Source organism: Rhopilema esculentum, chromosome 9 (assembly GCF_057945365.1).
Source record: "Rhopilema esculentum isolate cy_ngs chromosome 9, ASM5794536v1, whole genome shotgun sequence".
NCBI classification, from domain to species: Eukaryota; Metazoa; Cnidaria; class Scyphozoa; order Rhizostomeae; family Rhizostomatidae; genus Rhopilema; species Rhopilema esculentum.
In genome coordinates, this window is record NC_142823.1 from 8,397,015 (window position 1) to 8,416,436 (window position 19,422).

Genomic DNA, 19,422 nt, shown 5'->3' on the forward strand with positions numbered 1-19,422 from the left:
AATTTCGTTAAGAATTTCTCATCTTTGTTGGCTAGGGCTAAAGAGATTCAAAAGCTTCTGAATGTTACCAAAAAATGTGATTACAGGGCAACATACAGGGCAATATGTATGTCATACAGATTTACACTATGGCATTCGCATCTATGTGCAACAGTGTGTCGGTTGTGGTTAAATTTAGTTAACGAATTGAACGTTTTCCATTTTCTAAACTTTAAGAATTTCTAAGGAAATTTCATTTTCATGCATTATGGTGCTAAGATATCAGTTATGCTCAAATTATATCAAACAGCAGATCAGGTATGGTAAGTATCATATTTGATGCGTACATTGTATTTCGATTGTATTTAAGAAGTGCAAGGTTGAATGAAACAGTGCGATATGGAAGGAAACAGAATAAACAGTTGCCTCAGGTATTAAATGTACTTGTGATAGATTATATCTCTTCCATTAAATATCCCTAAATCTTGTACCTAACCCATTTGTTTTTTATTCTCAGTTATTTTAACGTATCATTCTGTACCTGTTAAAGCCCCGGCAAAACGACTGGACATTTGCGCTGGTCACACACTGGACATTGCTCACTTGTTTAGAGTATGAACATCAAAAAAATATTGGTGGTGGCAAAACGACTGAACATTGTCCAGTGAACTTTTTCCCTGTTGAAGAATGCGGGTGGGAAAACTGGCAACAGGGCATCTCTTTACCTTTGAAAATACACTTTTCATAGCCCTAACCGTGTTATCGTATGAATTAGAGTGTATTATTGACAAGTGGCTAGGACAGCTAGGTTTATCAAAATCACCGTACTCCTGCTCTCTGACATCGCTTTCCTTATCGGAACTAAAGCTAATCTGATCGGAAGACTCGTCGTTACTAATGAAATGCTTTTTTCTGGTATCGGTCGAATTGAATTTTCATGTTGTTTCCATTTTATTCGCGGTGTTGACTAGGAAAGTTTGTTAAAGACTTGAATAATGGAAATAAGTTCGCGCCAAATCCTATCCATTACATTCATTGCGCGTGCGCGAACTGGACAATGTTCAGTAGAGTGGCAAAACGACTGAACATTTCTCTACAACATCTACGAACAAAAGAATTTTAATCCTGTCCACTGAACATTTTTTACTTCCTTCAAAATCGACTGAACAACACTCAACATCGCTGAACAAGACTGGACAAGGTGGCAAAACGACGCAACATTTACGCTGGACATTTGTCCAGTGCATGTTCAGTGAAAATGTCCAGTCGTTTTGCCGGGGCTTTACTCTCTATTTCTTTCTAATTCACAGGAGGGGTAAGAAACATGGATTTTCCGACAAAAATCTAACAAGCTTCTATATTTTTCTCATAAATTTCAACATAACATAATGACATCGGAACTAAAAAAAGATATTTTGATATATTGAATTATCTCATGTTTATTTAGATTCAATTTTTTCCATCAAAACATAGCATTTAGATAAACATAGACAACCATGTTAAATTTTTGAAAAGAGCAGAGGTTTTCCGACAAAATAGCAGTTTAGCTCCCTCTGACCCCCTCTATCTACACCATTGCCACCGGCGCAGTTTAGCCACCATGGCAAGTTTATCAACCAAAAGTTTAAGCAGTTTAAGCAACCATAATTTTCAAAAATTTCTGGGGAGCATTCCCCATACCTCCTAGAAGCGTCTGCCTTATTATTTATTTTTTGTCCTGACCCGGGGCCCATAAATCCTTTCCGCGGCCCTGGTCCGTCATGAAAGTTGATGAACATAAACATCTTGGAATTACCTTGGACGCGACTTTGTCTTTCTCTACTCGAATAAAGGCTGCTTTCGCAAAGACAAGGAAATGTATTGGTATGTTAAGATTCCTCTCCAGATATCTGCCTAGGCATACCCTAAATGAACTATACAAGCTCTTTGTTCGATCCCACTTAGATTATGGCGATGTCATATACCACATTCCACCAAAAGTATGTGGGATTTACCGGCGGTACCACCTTAACAAATTTAATGGAGAAGCTAGAGTCTGTCCAATACCCCGCTGCCTTAGCTGTAACGGGAGCCTGGAAGGGAACGTCCCGAGAAAAGCTGTACCTTGACCTTGGGTGGGAATTTCTAAACCTCCACAGATGGAGTAGAAGTCTCACGTTGATTTATAAAGTCATAAACAATTTAACCCCTGACTACACAAGGGACCCATTGCCACCACTTCAACAGGTGCAATATTAACTTCGCGAACGTGACACAATCGGGCAAATACGAGCAAGGACTGAAAAATATAAATCTAGTTTTTATCCTCTCTGCTTGTCCGAGTGGAACAAACTGGATCCTGAAATTAGATTTTCACCTTCTGTTGCTGTTTTCAAGACAAAGATACTATCTAAGATCCGCCCCCCTACAAAATCAGTATTTGGGATTCATGACCCAAAGGGCCTGTCTCATCTTACTCAACTCAGGGTTGGTCTCAGCAAGTTAAACTTTCACAAATTTCAACACAACTTTAGAGATACAATAACTCAATGTGCCCAAGTAACGATGGAATCGAAAATACAGAGCACTTTTTGTTGCTCTGTCCCTCTTTTGGTGTTCAAAGAACTGATCTCCTCGCTGGAATATATACTCTTGTACGACCATATGGGTATGCAAATCTTGCAAATGATGTTCTGTTGCAAATCTTATTATACGGCGATTTTTCCAAACCATCTCAATAGAAGCATCCTTGAGCTAACAAAACGTTTTATACATTGTACTGGTCGCTTTGAATAAAGAATCTCGCCCCTTCCCTTCCCCCCTAGTAAGCCAACAAAAATTTAGTTAACTATAACATGGAAAGTCTGTCTCAAATTATATATGAGGTGGGAACTGTGATAACGCAAAATTACCTTAACTGCAGCAAACATCTTGTTTGCTACTATTCGCTAATATTTTCGCCTGACATTCGCTAATTGGAGAGAGAATGTAGTGTTCTTTGTTTTTCTTCCTTTGGTAATTCGTATGTAAGTTGTCTTTGTTTTTCGTGATGCCACGAAATAGTCATAGTATTTTGCACCCAGTGGCATCGTCCTTGTAATTTCGTTAAGCATTTTGTAGGTAGTGTAACTAGTAAATTTGTATTGTAAATTTTTATTGGAATGCAAAAACAAAAGAGTGTCACTTTTCTATCAGCATCAGAATTTATTCTCTGACTAAATATTCTTAAACTGTGAGACTGATCCCGACTGATCTTGGCTATACCTAGTCAAAAGAAGAAGGTTTCCTATTTATCATAGTTAAACATGCATTCTTGTGTCTGAAGCTGTAAACATAATCTCTCCCATTTTTACTCTCTTTCGAGTTTGATATCTAATGTTTTTAAAGGCTGCAAGCAAACGACTGTGAGAAATATTCTGAAATGTATTTTAAGCTAATCGTCGTCGCAAAAATTTCTTGCCCGCTTCGCTCGCAGAGGCCTTCCTCTGTACCTATACCAAATGTTCAACAATTTCCCCTCGTTCTAGCGTTTATATAGAAAAGTCCTTCACATTCTACAGACATTCCCAATAGAAGAGAAACTAAAATGCTAAAGCGCTTCAATCCTTGCAAAACTGGATTCTGAAAGGCTTGAAGGAAATTCTGCAGATTTTGCTCCAAGGACTTAGTTTGAAACTTTTGAATACTGTTTATTATCTTTAGAGGTTTGCTTACAACTTTGGAAAATCAGTTTTTACACGTAGTGCTTCCTCGCCTTACACAATTCAGAATATAAACATTAGAGGAATTGTGAAGGAAATGGGGTCAACCACAAAAAGCTCTATTAGACGGTGTATAAAGCATTTATAAACGAGATGTTTCCCCAAATTTTTTAAAGGTCTAGTTAGCAAAAATGTTCTTCTCTTTGCCCCTTCAATCTTCCAACCCTGGCCACACCACTGCCTCTTATCGTCTCTACCTTAAAGTTAAAAACCGAATTTTAAAAATGGGCGTTTCCAACATTTATCTGTGACCTGAAGGGTGTGGAAACAAAATTGGTGTCTAACACCTCCCAAATCACTGTTGCTTAAATCCGCCCCTGATGACAATAGAGATAGATCGTCACAGAAGGAAATACAGAGAAATCGATATGCACCAGTCGAATTTGGCAGTAGTGGCCTGGTGCATTTTATTTTACGTTCGGTAAAGTGAATGATGTTCTTGAGGTAGAAAATACGACGCTACTATAACGGAAAATGAATCGAGGATTGTAATCATGTAGCTGAAATCCGGAAGAATCTCATTCAGCTATGACGTCACACAAGGCATAAGTCTGATCAGCTTCTGTTACGTCCCTAGCTGTGCGTTACGTTTAGTCTTAAAAATTCAAGGATTTGAAGAGTGGATTCTGAAGTATTACATTGAAAAATAATTTATATCAGACTGTGTCAATGATCCTACTACCTTGTGTGACGTCACAAATTTGTTTAAAGGTTTTTGTATCCCAAGTAGCGAAGGGTCAATTTTTTAAAAGAAACCAGTAAAACTTCGAAATACGATTTCTAGTACTTATCTTTGAGCAGCAAACAGCAAAGTGACAACAAATTCATTTCACCTGGCCTTCAAGATTAACACGAGCAAAAAGTTGGTGGTCAAAGAATGGGTCACCTATCTTTGAGCAGCAAACAGCAAAGTGACAACAAATTCATTTTACCTGGCCTTTAAGATTTATACGAGCAAAGAGTTGGTGGTCAAAGAATGGGTCACCTATCTTTGAGCGGGAAACAGCAAAGTGACAGAAAATTCGTTTCACCTGGCCTTCAAGATTAATACGAGCAAAGAGTTGGTGGTCAAAGAATGGGTCACCTATCTTTGAGCAGCAAACAGCAAAGTGACAACAAATTCATTTTACCTGGCCTTTAAGATTTATACGAGCAAAGAGTTGGTGGTCAAAGGGTGGGTCACCTATCTTTGAGCAGCAAACAGCAAAGTGACAACAAATTCATTTCACCTGGCCTTTAAGATTTATACGAGCAAAGAGTTGCTACAAAAGTAAAAAACTCAAAGCATAATACATCAATCCCGACTACATCAGTGGTGGCTGGCACCAAAATAAGATGGTACTAGTAAAGCAAAAATACTTTTCGCAGAGCGAAACAGCTAGAGGAAGGGTGGTACAGGGGCGTGGTCTCTGGAAAACTTTTGGTTTTATAGCTTATATGGCCAAATTATATTTTGATGGCAGGTCAGGAGTTTTAGTACAATACCTCGGTTTGTTTGATGTCATGTGATATTGCCAGCTGCAGAGGTTAAATGGTCTCACAGCATTTTGTCACTAGAAAGAGGAATCTAGTACTGCGAACGATTTGTTTATTGTTGGATTGTCGAAAGAAAAACGGTTTTACGTCACGTTGAGTCACAAATGACAATGGGACAGACTTCTGCAGTACTGGATGTATGAAGTCTAGTACCGTGGTGTACATTAACACACAGTCAATGCTAATCTTTCAATGAGAAATTCAGATTTAGGATATGGTGTATTTCGCTGCTCTTCCTTTTTTTGCCATTAATTCAATTATCATAGAAGAAAGTAAAATCATAAAATACAAAAGCATTTCAAGCTTTCAAAATAAAACGGTACTAAACTGGTACCACTAGTACTGCTGCAAGCCGCCACTGACTACAGATATAGGTAGTGTCTTTCTACATGCAAGTTTTCTACATGTCTGAGAAAAACGATTTACCTTTCATATTGAGGGACATCAAAACAATATTACATTAGTGAAATTACTTTCTGTTTGAAACGTGTCAAATAATAGTTAATTATACTAAAAATATTTTAGTTGATTCTACACAAATAACGTGAGTAAAATAGCTAAAATAAAATTTCCAAAACTCTCATCTATTCCTGTCTGTCTTTTTCTACATTAACTTAGTTTCGTCCAAAAACGTGCCAAGCTAGCACCTCCATTACAAATTGCCATAACACATAATACCAATCTGTTGCTTCATACTTTATCATCTGAAAGTGTGATGATAGAAAATTAGCAAAAGTTCCAAAGTTGTTGTTAAAAGAAGTGATTTAACAAAAATTGCTGATTCATTGGAACAAAATGATTGATTAATAAACCATTACCTAATAAACAATGTTTAAATTTTCTCTAAACCTTTAGGAAGTTGAAAGAAGTTGTTATTTGAGTAAAATTAAGGGAATACACTTTTGGTGTATAAAACAGGACAGGTCTAAGGTTCTAGGTAGCAATTTGGTGCATTACCTGCTTCCTAAACAACAATTAGTTTGGTATGAAAATGCAAGTTGAAGTTTGTGACACAGTTTAACAATTGAATCAATGTTGCAACATATCACAAAGTGGCTCCTGCCATTAGGCCCATTGCAGGTACCAACAAGAAATAAAGCATAGGCTCTTATAACAGCAAAGGAAAATGAACAATTTTAGAAAAGTCAAATCACTTATATAATTATCCATGATTTTCCAACCAAAAAATCAACTTAGAAATTTTTTGTAACTTGCTGTGGCTATTTGAATTCTGGTTACCTGATAGCATTGCAGCAGTGTAACCATTTCGCTTAAAGGTTGTACAATAACTTTGCTCACTTAGATGGTGAGAATTTTTAAAACTCACCATGAAACCACCATCTTGTATTCTTTGGATTCTTACTTGCAGTTTTCACATAAATTGTATTATCTGGAGGCAGTTTCTACAATAAGAGGCAGAGCTTTGAAATTGGTATGCATGATGAGCAAATATTATTGGTAATTATGCAAATTGTTTATACTTCAACGTAATTCAGGCTTAATATGCAGTGACTGATAAAGTACTATGAAAGCATATGAGAATTTTCTGGGCAAGAATATTATGATTAAATAAATAATTAGCTGTCTGTGTCTCCACAATCAATTGGTATCAAAGTTAATAGCTCAGTCAAAAACTGTTTGAAAACATGACTGCAAACTTATGTTTCAACATTGAAGTCACCTTCTTTCTCTGTGTTGGATATTTTGAACAGTAGACATGAAAAGAGCAGACAAAGAGTCACGAATAAGAAGCAGTAAATGTAGCCCAATTCCTTTACATTGAAGGAAAAAGTATTTGAAAGGTAAGTCTCTTCTTTTCAGATGAATGCCTTGCTTGTTTACATGGCAACATGAATGCAAGAATACTCTAGTTACATTACAACAGTGGAGTAGCATCACCTACGCAGTAAAACAGATAGCTAAAGGATTTTCATACCTTTTCTGTGCAGCTGCTGAGCATGCTGACAATACTCAAGCAAACAGATGTAACTGACATGGCCGGGGTCCAATCTTCCGTCAGTATTGATAAGCAGATGTGCCCATTGCTGTAAACATGTGGATGGATCGGAACATTTGTGCCCACAAACACAACCTGAAAATAAAAGAGTTAAATTCTAAGGGAAAAATTCTTGGTTACTAAAATCTTGATTTATGTTAAATGATTCAAAAGATTATCTTAAAAAGGCAGCTTCAAGTCCAAAAAATAAATTTTCACAAATTAGTTCTTGAAACCGAATCTTAGCACTGGGGCTGTCATTTACAGCTCATTTTGTTTTAATATGTGCTAGGATTTGGCAAAAGTTGAGGTGATTAATTATTGTCAAAAAGTTAAGAAACAGAGTGAGTGAGCAATAGAAAGGACTTTGCAACTCTGGCCCCTTGATAAAACACCCCAATGTTCTGGGGGGGGGGGGGGGTGTAAGTTCCCATTCTGATGAGTGAACGTTTTCAACAAAACACTATTTGCATAAAACTCAGCATTTCTGGTGCCTAAAGTACTGAGAAAAATTTTCTAATAATGGAAAATTTTCTGGAAAGATCAAATTGGAAAATGCTTGTTACAGAGAGAAACATTTTGGCATAGTTATTAGAGAATTTACCTAACTGCAAGGAAAAATGTAAAATAATCAACATACTTGAGGTGAATCAAATGGATATCTATTCCCAAAAGTAAATTGAAGCTTGAACAACTCCCCTTCATACAATGTACCTGAAACAAAAAGCTACACATATCATTCAATTGATAACAACAATCAGTCATTGCTCAATTGGTCATATTCTAAAAATAAAAATTCTTTAAGACTAAGATTTTAAGATTTAAAGATTTTAATAATTTTTAAGTAAATTTGAAAGACAAATAAAGGCAAGAAAAAGCTGCTGTACATAGTTGCAACCAACTGATACAAAAGTTTTGTAACTAAATAAAAGGCATAAAACTGAAAAAAGCATGGCATATTGACTTGACTGCCTAAAAAGGTTATCAAACTTCAAGCATAATCATAGATGTGCAAAGTAGAGAATGAAGTAAGCAAAAAAGGGGCACCATGGTGAACTTTAAATAGACACTTAAGGTCTGTTCCTGAAAAGTGGGGTGGGGGCATGCTCTGAGGTTTTGTATGTCTACAAGCATAATGAATAAGATTACCAACTGTGCTGGGAAGGTTCTTGGTCTGATTGTTTGTCAAGGTTGAAATTTGCCATCTCCTGCTGATAATTTGCCAATAAAGCCTCATGATTTTAAGAAAATGAGATGCTCCACATGATGTATGATTATAAATAGTATATTGTAGTGTCAATTTAGGTTCTACAAAGATCTTGGCAGATCGTGGATAACCACAAATTTTGAAACAACAAACCTGGGGCACCTTCAAGAGTTATAATCCATCTAAAAAGAGATTCAATAAGGCTCTCAATTTCATTTGTTTCAAATAGTCACACAAGTCAGACAAAAATTAATAATTAAAATAAGACTTTGTATACTTTGGAGTTTAGTCAGTTCAGTCTAAAATTCACAGTGTCCACAAAGAAGTGCCATAGTTATTTGTATTTTTGTACAAATTGTTATTTGCCATCATTATCTGTGAGCCCAGGGTGGATTTCAAGTCAACTGTATGCCAAAGGCCCACTGGGACATTTGTTTAGGTACACCAAAAATATAAGCAGTTAGCAGAACTGTAAATTGTACACCAAGTTTTACACAAAGTAGCTTCTTGTTTTACACCAAGTTTTATGTACACCAACAATTTTTTATTGGATTGCATGCTGAATGCCAAAAAAAATCCTGACTGCATGCCAAAGATTTTTGGGTCTAAGTACATATGGAATGCACCCTGGTTGTCAGCTAGTTATTCGGTTTCATTTCATCATTATCATATTCTGTTTAATGATGAAACATAAACATGGGTGGACAAAAACAAACTTGCTCGACCACACCCTTCAGATTCTTTGAAAATCCTTTTTTAGTATTTTATCTATTTTGAAATTTTTGGACAAACAATTTTCTCAAGCAGCATTTTTCGTAATGGTGGCTTTTTAGCGCGAAAATCGAAATCGATCTGATCAGCCCAACTCCCCCTCAGCCCCCCCCCCCAGATTTTTCAACGGATATCGAGGAATTAGAAAATCAACTTCTGGGAAAACTGGAGTCGACGTGTCCACCCCAGTCCACCCCGTGGCGACGCCACTGAACAGAGAGTTATAAACTAATGATTTCCTCTAATTCTTTTGGACTCGCTAGGACCATCTCTTAAGAAAATAAGGGTATAAAAAGTTTTGGCGAGCCTGAGCATTATTGATGTCCTGAATTAAGATTCCCTTGCCACGAAATTTAACTTCATCCAGCTAATAATGCTATTCTACGTAGCTGTTGAAAAATTAGCCAAAGCAAAAAACTTTTTCAAGAAAAGAACTTAGAGGGCCTGACCTGAGGAAAACCTCATTTCATTTAAACAAAAAGAAAAACATTAGCCTTGCATGTTGTTTTCATCTCACCCGCAGCTCGTACTTGGAAAACTCAAACTAATCGTAGTAACGCGTAGCCAAAACGGTAAATGTTTTCTAAGCCGATAGTCCACAAATAAACCGCCCTAACTTGTTCTTAGCATATTAGTAAGGTATGCAAAATAAAATAGCAAATAAAACTTTTCTTACTTTCTGATGTCTTTTTCGATATCATACTTATCAATTTTGATACCAGGTGGTGCTCCTAACAAAAGATCGTTAAGCTCTTTCATTAAGCGTTTGTTAGGAGACGGACCAGCCATTCCGCCATATTGTGATTTTCCAACTTTATGATAGCAACAACAACAGCTGAAGATTAACTTCCTCCTTTCGAATCGGCTAGGGGTCCAATCCCATCAGTGGTGCCAGGGACGCCGGAACCACCAAGGAGCAAGGGGGGCAAGCTTGAGTTAAAGGGCATTTGAAAGATAAATCCCATCTTTTACCTTTTTTCTTCTACTAAGTGCCATTTCGTTTCGATGTTTTATAGGTTTCTTGAAAATTGGCTAACTTTTGGAATAAGGATCTATTTTACAAGTTTCGAGAAATGTCGTCATTAATTACGCACTCAATCAGAATTTCACATAAATCTCTCTGATTATCACAATTGACCGGTTTAAAGTGCACCTTAACGAGAAGGGGAATCTTGCCCCTCCTATCACAAGGCAAAAAGGGCGGTTGACCCCCGCGCCCCCTTCTCCGGCGTCCCTGAGTGGTTCTAACCCCTTCATCCATAAGTTTGAGGTGCAGTGGAAGATTATTTTCAAGCCAATTTCCTTATATCCTTATATTTGGCTGAGCCCGCCTTGTTTTTAATCTATGATAATAAAGAAAGTTAAATTTCAAAAACATGAAACTGAAAGTTAAACTAGCCCCGGAAGAAATTTTTAGGTGTGGCACCATCACAATCGTAAGATCGCAATAGAGTGGGAAAGTGGTGACGTCATGTAAGCTAATTTTTTTAGGTCTGCCAGTTTTGATCAACTTGTGTATATTGTTAAATACATGTATTTTGCGGATTCTTGCGTTTGATAAAGCAGTCTAACCTAACCAAAATTGCCTGACATATAGCCAAATGACCTCATGGACATTCCATACAAATAACGTGCTTGGCTCTAATGGCGTGCTTTGACGTTAAGTAAGAGAGGTTATGAGGTTACCTAAGAAGGGATGCCGTCCTGAAAAGTTAGGAAGGGAGACTCTGCTGTAGGCAATTTCTAGAATCCACGAACAAGACACACCCGCTATTCTTGCATTCAAGTTAAATATTCTCTGCTGTGTATATGAAATGATTAAAACTATTCACGCACTCTAAAAGGCTAACAGAAATTGCTAATTAATGGAAAACCAGTAGCAAAATAAAGGATTAGTTTCCCTTGCCAAGTAATGCACTCACCAAAGCGAACATACGCTGGCTTGTTGAAGGGTAGGCTGAGACCCATCCCCCCGAAAATGTCTCTAAATTTTAACAAGGGCTTAGCCCCCTTGAGCCATTCTCCACGAAGCCACTAGGCTACCACTTTACAGTTCTTTATTTCGATCAAAAATTTTTTAACCTAACTTTTTTAGTTGTGGTCTGGCCATTCCCAAAGGTGAACGTTGTAAAAATTTTCTGTTCACTCCAAGACTGCTGGATAGATGCTGGATAGATGCTGGATGGATGCTGGATAGATGCTGGATGGATGCTGGATAGATGCTGGATAGATGCTGGATGGATGCTGGATAGATGCTGGATGGATGCTGGATAGATGCTGGATGGATGCTGGATGGATGCTGGATAGATGCTGGATAGATGCTGGATGGATGCTGGATAGATGCTGGATAGATGCTGGATGGATGCTGGATAGATGCTGGATAGATGCTGGATGGATGCTGGATAGATGCTGGATGGATGCTGGATGGATGCTGGATAGATGCTGGATGGATGCTGGATAGATGCTGGATGGATGCTGGATAGATGCTGGATGGATGCTGGATGGATGCTGGATGGATGCTGGATGGATGCTGGATGGATGCTGGATAGATGCTGGATGGATGCTGGATAGATGCTGGATGGATGCTGGATGGATGCTGGATGGATGCTGGATGGATGCTGGATGGATGCTGGATAGATGCTGGATGGATGCTGGATAGATGCTGGATGGATGCTGGATAGATGCTGGATGGATGCTGGATAGATGCTGGATGGATGCTGGATAGATGCTGGATGGATGCTGGATAGATGCTGGATGGATGCTGGATAGATGCTGGATGGATGCTGGATAGATGCTGGATGGATGCTGGATAGATGCTGGATGGATGCTGGATAGATGCTGGATGGATGCTGGATAGATGGTGGATGGATGGTGGATGGATGCTGGATGGATGCTGGATAGATGCTGGATAGATGCTGGATGGATGCTGGATAGATGCTGGATAGATGCTGGATGGATGCTGGATAGATGCTGGATAGATGTTGGATAGATGCTGGATGGATGCTGGATAGACGCTGGACCATGCTGGATAAATAAATTCTCAATACTGACCTATAGGTAGCACCATTATGAAATTCGCTCATGTTAACTTTACTGCCAGAAAGAAAAGCAAATATTTTTTCAGAATTACTAAGATCACTTGCGACTTTGCAACCCCTTTTAGTGGTTAGAAAAATCATTTTTTTTGATATGGTTGCAAACATTTAAGCTTTTAGATTAGCTGGGAGGAAATCATAAGAAACCTCCATTTCTTGATTTCTGCCAATAACTAGCTGAAACACTATATCTGTATCTAAGTAAGAAAATAATGTGATGTTTCGCAAGTTTTTCCTGGAGTTTATCTAGAGTCATTTTTGACAAAATTGGCTTGTAAATACTAGGGAAGATGACGACGACAATAAAACACTAGAAACAACCAGGCACCGCGGAGCAGGGGGCTGGGGGGGCTTTAGCTCCCCACTTTTGCAAAAAATGCCAAGTATTGAGTATCAAACTACCAGAAAAGCCTCTTTTTATAAGGCTCTAGCCCCCCCCCCCCACTTTTCTCAACGCTCCGCGGTGCCTGGAAACAATGGACAGAATTTAATCAACATTTAGACATAGGCTTTCAGTCAATAGGGTAGGGACTTGAAAGTTCTGTATTCATAAGCTGGTACATTAGAAAGAATAAAATGCAAAGAAATGATTTATGGTGCAACAAAATTGCAAATCTTATAGAAAATCGACAAATAGACACAGGAAAACAATTGAAAGGGGAAAGGAGAATAAAAACCGCAAAAGATGAATTAGTTGTTGAATATATTAAAAGAAATAATAACGAAGGTAAACAGTTAAAAACACAAAATTCATTAGGTATACATGAAGGGAAACTAACCCTTATAACACGATGAAGTCATTAATACAAAAAGTTACATATGAAATTATATAAACTTCCGTGAAATAATGGGATTCAAAATCTGCAAACTGAGTTAGAATTGAAAAAAAAATTATACAGCAATTGTATGATTAAATTCAGGGAAAGATAAAAATATAGTTTCTCTTGGTGGCATAGAACTAGCATGCAGAGCTAGCAAGTTGACAAATATTTGCATCAAGAGACATACAGAGGGAAAACTAGAATGCTGAAATCGGAAACTGACAAACAGGTTAAATTTCATTTGGAAATCTGGTTTGCAGAAATATCTCCAAAAAACGTTGCTTAGTAAATTGTAAATCGTCTTTCATAACAGTCGAACAATGGAAGTCGAATCTGCCCCTCGAAATCCATTCTGCTGACTGTGACGTCATCTTCTATCAGCCCCATATTATCTAGCGATACTGTCGAAGCCTGGCTTTGACATCTCATAATATGCATTTAATTAATTACTACACTAATATTAAACTTTTTCATTAAAGAAAACTTGTGCAAAAGGGAAATGAATGCTTACAACCAAAAGGCTCTACAGTAGACAGCCCCGGCAATTGCCTTTATTTGGCTTCTTTCCAACCATCCTTTAGTGATTCATACTATTCTGGCCAGTGGCGTACCCAGGGCTGCAGCAGTGGGGTGGGGGGGGGGGGGGGGGGTGGGGGTAGGGTCCGAGGCGCAGCCCCCTAGAATTTTTTGGACCACGCCCTTCAAACAGTCGCAAATGCGGGGAAACGCCCTTTTTGAAAAATTTTCCCCCACTATTTGATTCATGTTAGCTACGGTAAATAGCAAAGCATTTTACAATTGCTATTGACACAAGCATACAGTATACTACCCCCCCCCCCCCCAATAAGTTTTACATCGTTTTTGAACATATCTCGAGGACCATATTTTAGAAAAGTGGGGGGACCGGACCCCATATTCTACCCCTTGGGTACGCCACTGGTTTTGGCGGGGTTTTTGCAAAGTCAAGGACAAACGTTTTGGTTGACTTGAAAAAATTAGCAACTCTTGCTAAATTGGTTATAACTATTCCTCGCTCAAACATTCTAAAGTGATTATGACTACGAATGTTGATTGCTTATTTATTGCTATATTCGGCATTGTGATCAGATCCATATTTGATTACTTCGTGCGATTCTCTAACTGCCCAAAGATGCAATCTAAAGCAGGAAGGAAGGAAAACAAAGTTAATAACACATTTTCCCGCGAAAGGATTGCAGTTTGTGCGGGAAAATAGAATGGAATGGGCACGGGAAGGGAGCATCTTGCTAAAATGGAAATTAACAACACGGCTAAAGAAAAATTCTGGGCATCTAATTTTCTGACGATGAAAGGATTTTGCTTTCTATGTCGTAAACATGCAATGTGTGATCCATTTTAAAAAGCATGGCATCAAATGCTGTTCACAACGATAGTTATTAGGTTTTCACACTTTGGTTTTTTTGCACACAATAACATCTGGAAACATCGCCGTTTTATCTGAAAACATCGCCATTTAAAAACACGCCATTTTATATGGTCAAAAAATGTTATTCAAATGCGCTGACTTCATCTTTGTAAATTTCGAGCCATATTTCTTGACAGGAATTTCCAACTAGGAGTAGTGATATCCCAAAAAAGTTAATAAGGAACAGAAAAATCAGATCGTTTACGTCATCTAATATTAGTCCTATTACTGTGACATACAAACGCATTTGAATAAAAATGGCACATTCTTGCAATTAGTGACACGGGTAGTTCTCATGAGGGGTTTGTCTGAGGGATTAATTATATTAAGGAAACTTGGAATCTTCATTGAGCTTAAAAACAATAATTAAAACAGACATATACATGATCATAATCTGTTCTTCGAATTTTCGCTTAACGCTTCCCTTTGGCAGCCTCCTCAGTAAGATTTGATTGAAATTATGATCGTGTTTGTGTTTTTAATTATGGCTTTCAAACTCAATAAAGATACAAGTTACCTAAATATAATTGGTCGTATACAATATGAAATATAAAATACAATTGAAAGAACAGTTGAAAGATGCTTTTAAGAAAAAAAATCGTGCGGAGAATGCCTATTTAATACAAGCCAATAAAAAAATGCACTTAAACTGTTTGGTAAAATGCAAAAATATCAGGAAAGATCATTTGAAAATGAAACAATGTTGTAGAAATGTTTTCATTTTCTAAATCAGAAAATCAGGAAAGATGCTGCAGTGCAAACACTGCTTGTTAGCTGTTATCTTGGAGCTGTTAGCGATTCTCATGTTTGTTAGCACTGTTCTCCGTCTTACCTAGCAACCAAAACCGCCAAATTGATACAACATAAGCTCCTCTTGCATTTGTGCGTGCTGACAAAAAGAAACGGGTTAGGTTGTGAATGACTTCAGGTCTCGTCCTAAGTGCCATTAAAGCATCTGACCAGTGCTTTATTTGTAGCAGGAACGACAGTTTTATCAATTGCTCGTAAAAATGTCACTTGGACTGGAACAGGTAATGGACTATAGATTCTTTTAATACTTGAAGAAGCTTAGCAGCATAATTCGACGGTTGGTGAATATCAAGGTATATGATGGGCGTGGGTACAAAAATTTTATAACAGTAGTTAATGGTAAGCGTATTTGATGAGACAATTTATCGTTCAGGGTACACTATCTAGTTTCAATTTGGCTCAAACAAAAGAAGTTCTATAAAAACCTTCATAGAAAAAAGTACCCTTGTCACAGTTGTTCTCAAGAGATGAAGGGAAAATATAGATAAAACTATATTCAGAAAAGACGGCTGAAAAGGAATGGGGTACAATCAAGGCTGTAGGCATCGACTTCTAGCACAAAATGAAAGGCTTGATAGAAACAGTTGTTGCAAGAAAGAATACATCAACATCATAGAATTACCTCTTTCTCTAGAATCTTCTTTCTTGCTAAGCAAAGTCTTGCTTCAGTCTGAAGAAAAAATAATTTTACGATCGATTTTTGGAAAAACTTTCATCCTTTAACCATTATATACATGGGAGGATTTTTTTAAAAGACGAAAAATATCTGGTAACCCAGAAAAGGATACAATAGACCGACTATTCATTACCTGATTCGTATTCTGCAAATATAAATAATTAATGTAACAAATAATTAACACGATCAAACATAGCCTGTCAAAAAGTCTAAATCTCGGTTGTCGAATGAAATACCGTAATGCTTCGAACAAGCGCCCCCCTCAAATAAGCCCCCCCCCCTCGAATAAGCGCCCACCCTAGAGGTGAAATTATTGAATGACCAACACAGTTTGTTTTAGTTTTCATTCTCCTTTGCCTTTCCATTATAATAGCATGCTTTAATTGAAAACACAGACATTTTTTTAGTCACTTCCAAATCTATTTTTTTAATAAGCGCCCCCTTCGATTAAGCGCCTCCCTCGAAAAGGGCGCCCACCCTGGAGCCTCAAAAATTAAATAAGCGCCTGGGCGCTTATTCGAGGCATTAGGGTAAGTGAGATCTAAAGAAAAAGCCACATGAAGTCAGGTTGCAACCAAAGACTATAGTAGCACATACAACTCCTTAAATATTAGTAATTCATCTTTCAAGGTACCTTGTCACCAGACTGCAAGCAGCTTTGGGCCTTTTTCTTTTCTATTTCCATCCCTGTCTTCAGTTGTTTCATATATTCTAAGGCTGCAAAGAAAAAAACAGGTTAAGGATAAAAATTAGGCATTCACACGGTTCTTAATAAGAAAACTTATCGGTTTGGGATGGAACTTGCTGGAACCAAATCTGCGATGAGCATTTTAATACACGAAAGGACAAAATAAGCGGTGAGGAAAATAATCCACAGATAGGTTTATAAAGGGGGAAAGAAACAGATGGGGTGAGCATTTCAGTAAATCGAGCATAAGGTAACTGCGCTTAAAAAACATGGGTAATTTCTACCCTCTTGCTTAACATATCTCTTACCTGTATCGCCACCTTTCTTCAAAATAGCTTGTGCTTCTTGCAACTGCGCATTGCAATTCTCCAGTTTTTGTATCAGTGAAGGAGGAGGGCTTTTTCCTTGTGATTTATATGACGCTATCTGAAATTTGCAAATGAGAGAAACGATTTTGAGGAAGCAATATTATTGTAGGAAGAATTTTTCGGTTTTAAACTGGTTCAATTGAAATAAATCCAAAAGCACAGACATCAATTAATAAGGTTGCCCACAACAATTCCCCACTCCCCTTAAAAACAATGTTGGTTTAGTAGAAAGTGATACATGAGACTAAATATGTTCTTTCACGTGAACTGTATCATATTTGCCTGAACTATTAACTTTTTTAAGGAAAAAGGCTACGCTGAAGTGGTACTTTTCGGAAAAAATTAAAAATACAGAAAAAAGACAATCGTTGGGTGTTTCAAAGAAAGGGAGGGAGGTATTGCAGTCCTAGGATGGAGGAGTTTTAAAAGGGAAATCAATGATTTCAGAATATAATATATGCAATGACCGGAACGACGTAGACAGTGTGTATTACATAGCGGTCTATTAACTACAGGTGAGAACTGACAAGGAATTCGGGAGATGACCGGGCAAGTGTTCAACAGATGAACAAAAAAAGGGGGGCTTTTACAGCATCTCTTTGGGGTGTCGGGATGACTCCCATCTGAATACAGCTTTAAAGAATCCCATGGAAGCTTCTAGGACTTCTGACTTATACGAGAAACAAATTGAGACCAAGCCCGCTAACAACCAAGTTAGTAAACTGTTGGTTTTGAAATTTCACACACTGGACAAATAGGCTCCAAGAAATAGCATCGTTACTTTGCAAATGGATTCTGAAGGAAAGAAGAACTGCATGATTACCTGTTTTTCAGTCAGGTCTTTTTCAAACTTTGAAACTTCAAGACTTTTGTATCTGCAATAAAATGCAAAATATTTTCGGATTCTGGGATCAGTAATCGAAATGATTAATCAAGAGTGCCCAGAAAAATACAAACTGATTTAGTCGTGGCTGATATGGAACAAATCGTGATTTGAAGAATAATTCTGGAGGAGGCATTTTACAATCTGCATGATTTAGCACTGTAAATGCCTCTTATAAAAGGCAAGGCAAGGCAGGGCTGACTTCGGATTGCCAACTAAGATCTACATCAGTCGTGTGAACCTACTGGTTAGGGACTCAAAAGATTACGATGAACCTATGCAAGCCCACCTTATAGAACCAAGTCCAAAGTCTATGGAAATAGATCCATAGTTTACGCCACTACTTAGTCTTGCTTAAATGTTTGTATCAGACTTTATACGAGATTAACAAACTCCACCGTTGAGGAGCTGCTTTGAATACATCACACCTATTGCATATATAAATCAACACGTTTGTTCGTTGAAACTAGAGCCCAAAGACATGGTATTAAGTATTGTATTAAGCTGTATTAAGTATTCATTCACTCGTAAGAATACAAACATGTGTCGGAATGTTCTCGGTAATGGTGAAGCCTTGGATAAGCAAAATACTAAAGAGAAAGCGGGTGCTAACAAAGTTTGTTCCCTTCTACAAAGATGGAAATACTGACGATGAAGCAGCTGCAAAAGGCCTAGAAAATTACAAACAAACCTATGAAAATTACTTAGAATCACTACCTCAAAACGAGTTGCACGCTATCAATCGCTGTAGCTCTCTCGTTGCACAATACCGAGGAGGGGGAGGGGTCACCCTTCAAGGAAAGTGCTGCCGAGATTAAGGGGCCCGTACAGTGTGATTAATAAACTTTAGAACAGAATGAGGGTTTTCTGAATTAAAGTGCACAGGATAGGCCTAAGGCGCGGTTGAATCCCAGCTTCCTATACCAATCCACCACTGTTGGAGCACAGAACTTTGACCACAAGTCCATGATGTTATCACTATTCCCTACATTATAATGGCGATTAAATACCTCAAAAAACGAGCTGATAACCAGAAAGAAAATGAAAGACAGTGCATGAATCGACAATAAACTGCTCTCAAAATTAGCGACAGGAAATATACAAGCCTTTACTCTCCATACCGTCACTAAGTATAAAACGAACTCTATATTACCAGTGCTTATAAATTATTTTCATAAAACCCTATTTACAATTTATAAACTATTAACAGTGTTAAGTGTTTCTCTTTGGTTTAGAAAGTTTCAAATGTATCTATGATTGGTTGTCAAATGTAAATATGATTGGTTGTCAAGGAAACGCAGCCTCTCTTTGATCTTTGCTCCCTCCAATCAAGACAGACAACAAACAGATGAACGTCTGGGAAGAGGGAGAAAGATCAACATGAAAGCTCTGTGTCATTAACACCAAT

General features: G+C 37.7%; 2 protein-coding genes across 4 annotated transcripts in view; both read right to left on the bottom strand.

Moving 5' to 3' along the window:
• Positions 1-4,938: 4,938 nt before the first annotated feature.
• LOC135688945 (ubiquitin-conjugating enzyme E2 W) lies at positions 4,939-10,064 on the bottom strand. The gene is made up of 6 exons (XM_065206014.2): positions 9,906-10,064; positions 8,612-8,640; positions 7,892-7,965; positions 7,192-7,347; positions 6,583-6,658; positions 4,939-5,959 (listed from the first exon to the last, which is right to left on the bottom strand). The coding sequence occupies exons 1-6, from the start codon at positions 10,016-10,018 to the stop codon at positions 5,946-5,948; spliced, it is 462 nt and encodes a 153-aa protein (XP_065062086.2). The 5' UTR covers positions 10,019-10,064; the 3' UTR covers positions 4,939-5,945.
• Positions 10,065-13,010: 2,946 nt separating this feature from the next.
• LOC135688943 (coiled-coil and C2 domain-containing protein 1-like) overlaps positions 13,011-19,422 on the bottom strand; it is a 33,803-nt gene continuing 27,391 nt past the window's right edge. The window contains exons 25-30 of one of the 3 annotated variants that reach the window (XM_065206011.2): positions 17,955-18,006; positions 17,072-17,189; positions 16,710-16,792; positions 16,022-16,069; positions 15,422-15,478; positions 13,011-14,302 (exon numbers count right to left, since the gene is read on the bottom strand). In XM_065206011.2, the coding sequence (XP_065062083.2) occupies positions 15,422-15,478; positions 16,022-16,069; positions 16,710-16,792; positions 17,072-17,189; positions 17,955-18,006 (358 nt within the window). In that variant the 3' untranslated portion in view covers positions 13,011-14,302. Of the gene's footprint in view, positions 14,303-15,421; positions 15,479-16,021; positions 16,070-16,709; positions 16,793-17,071; positions 17,190-17,954; positions 18,007-18,072; positions 19,371-19,422 lie in introns of those variants that run through there. The other 2 variants (XM_065206012.2, XM_065206013.2) reach the window with 2 other exon arrangements.

Bases quoted from the DNA above. Each gene is read 5' to 3' on its own strand.
- LOC135688945 (XM_065206014.2), bottom strand. From the start codon at position 10,018: ATGGCTGGTCCGTCTCCTAACAAACGCTTAATGAAAGAGCTTAACGAT. The intron at 7,966-8,611 runs GTTTGTTGTTTC...TTTTTGTTTCAG, and splicing joins AACTCTTGAAGGTGCCCCAG to GTACATTGTATGAAGGGGAG. The intron at 6,659-7,191 runs GTATGAAAATCC...CTCTTATTGTAG, and splicing joins TCAGCAGCTGCACAGAAAAG to AAACTGCCTCCAGATAATAC.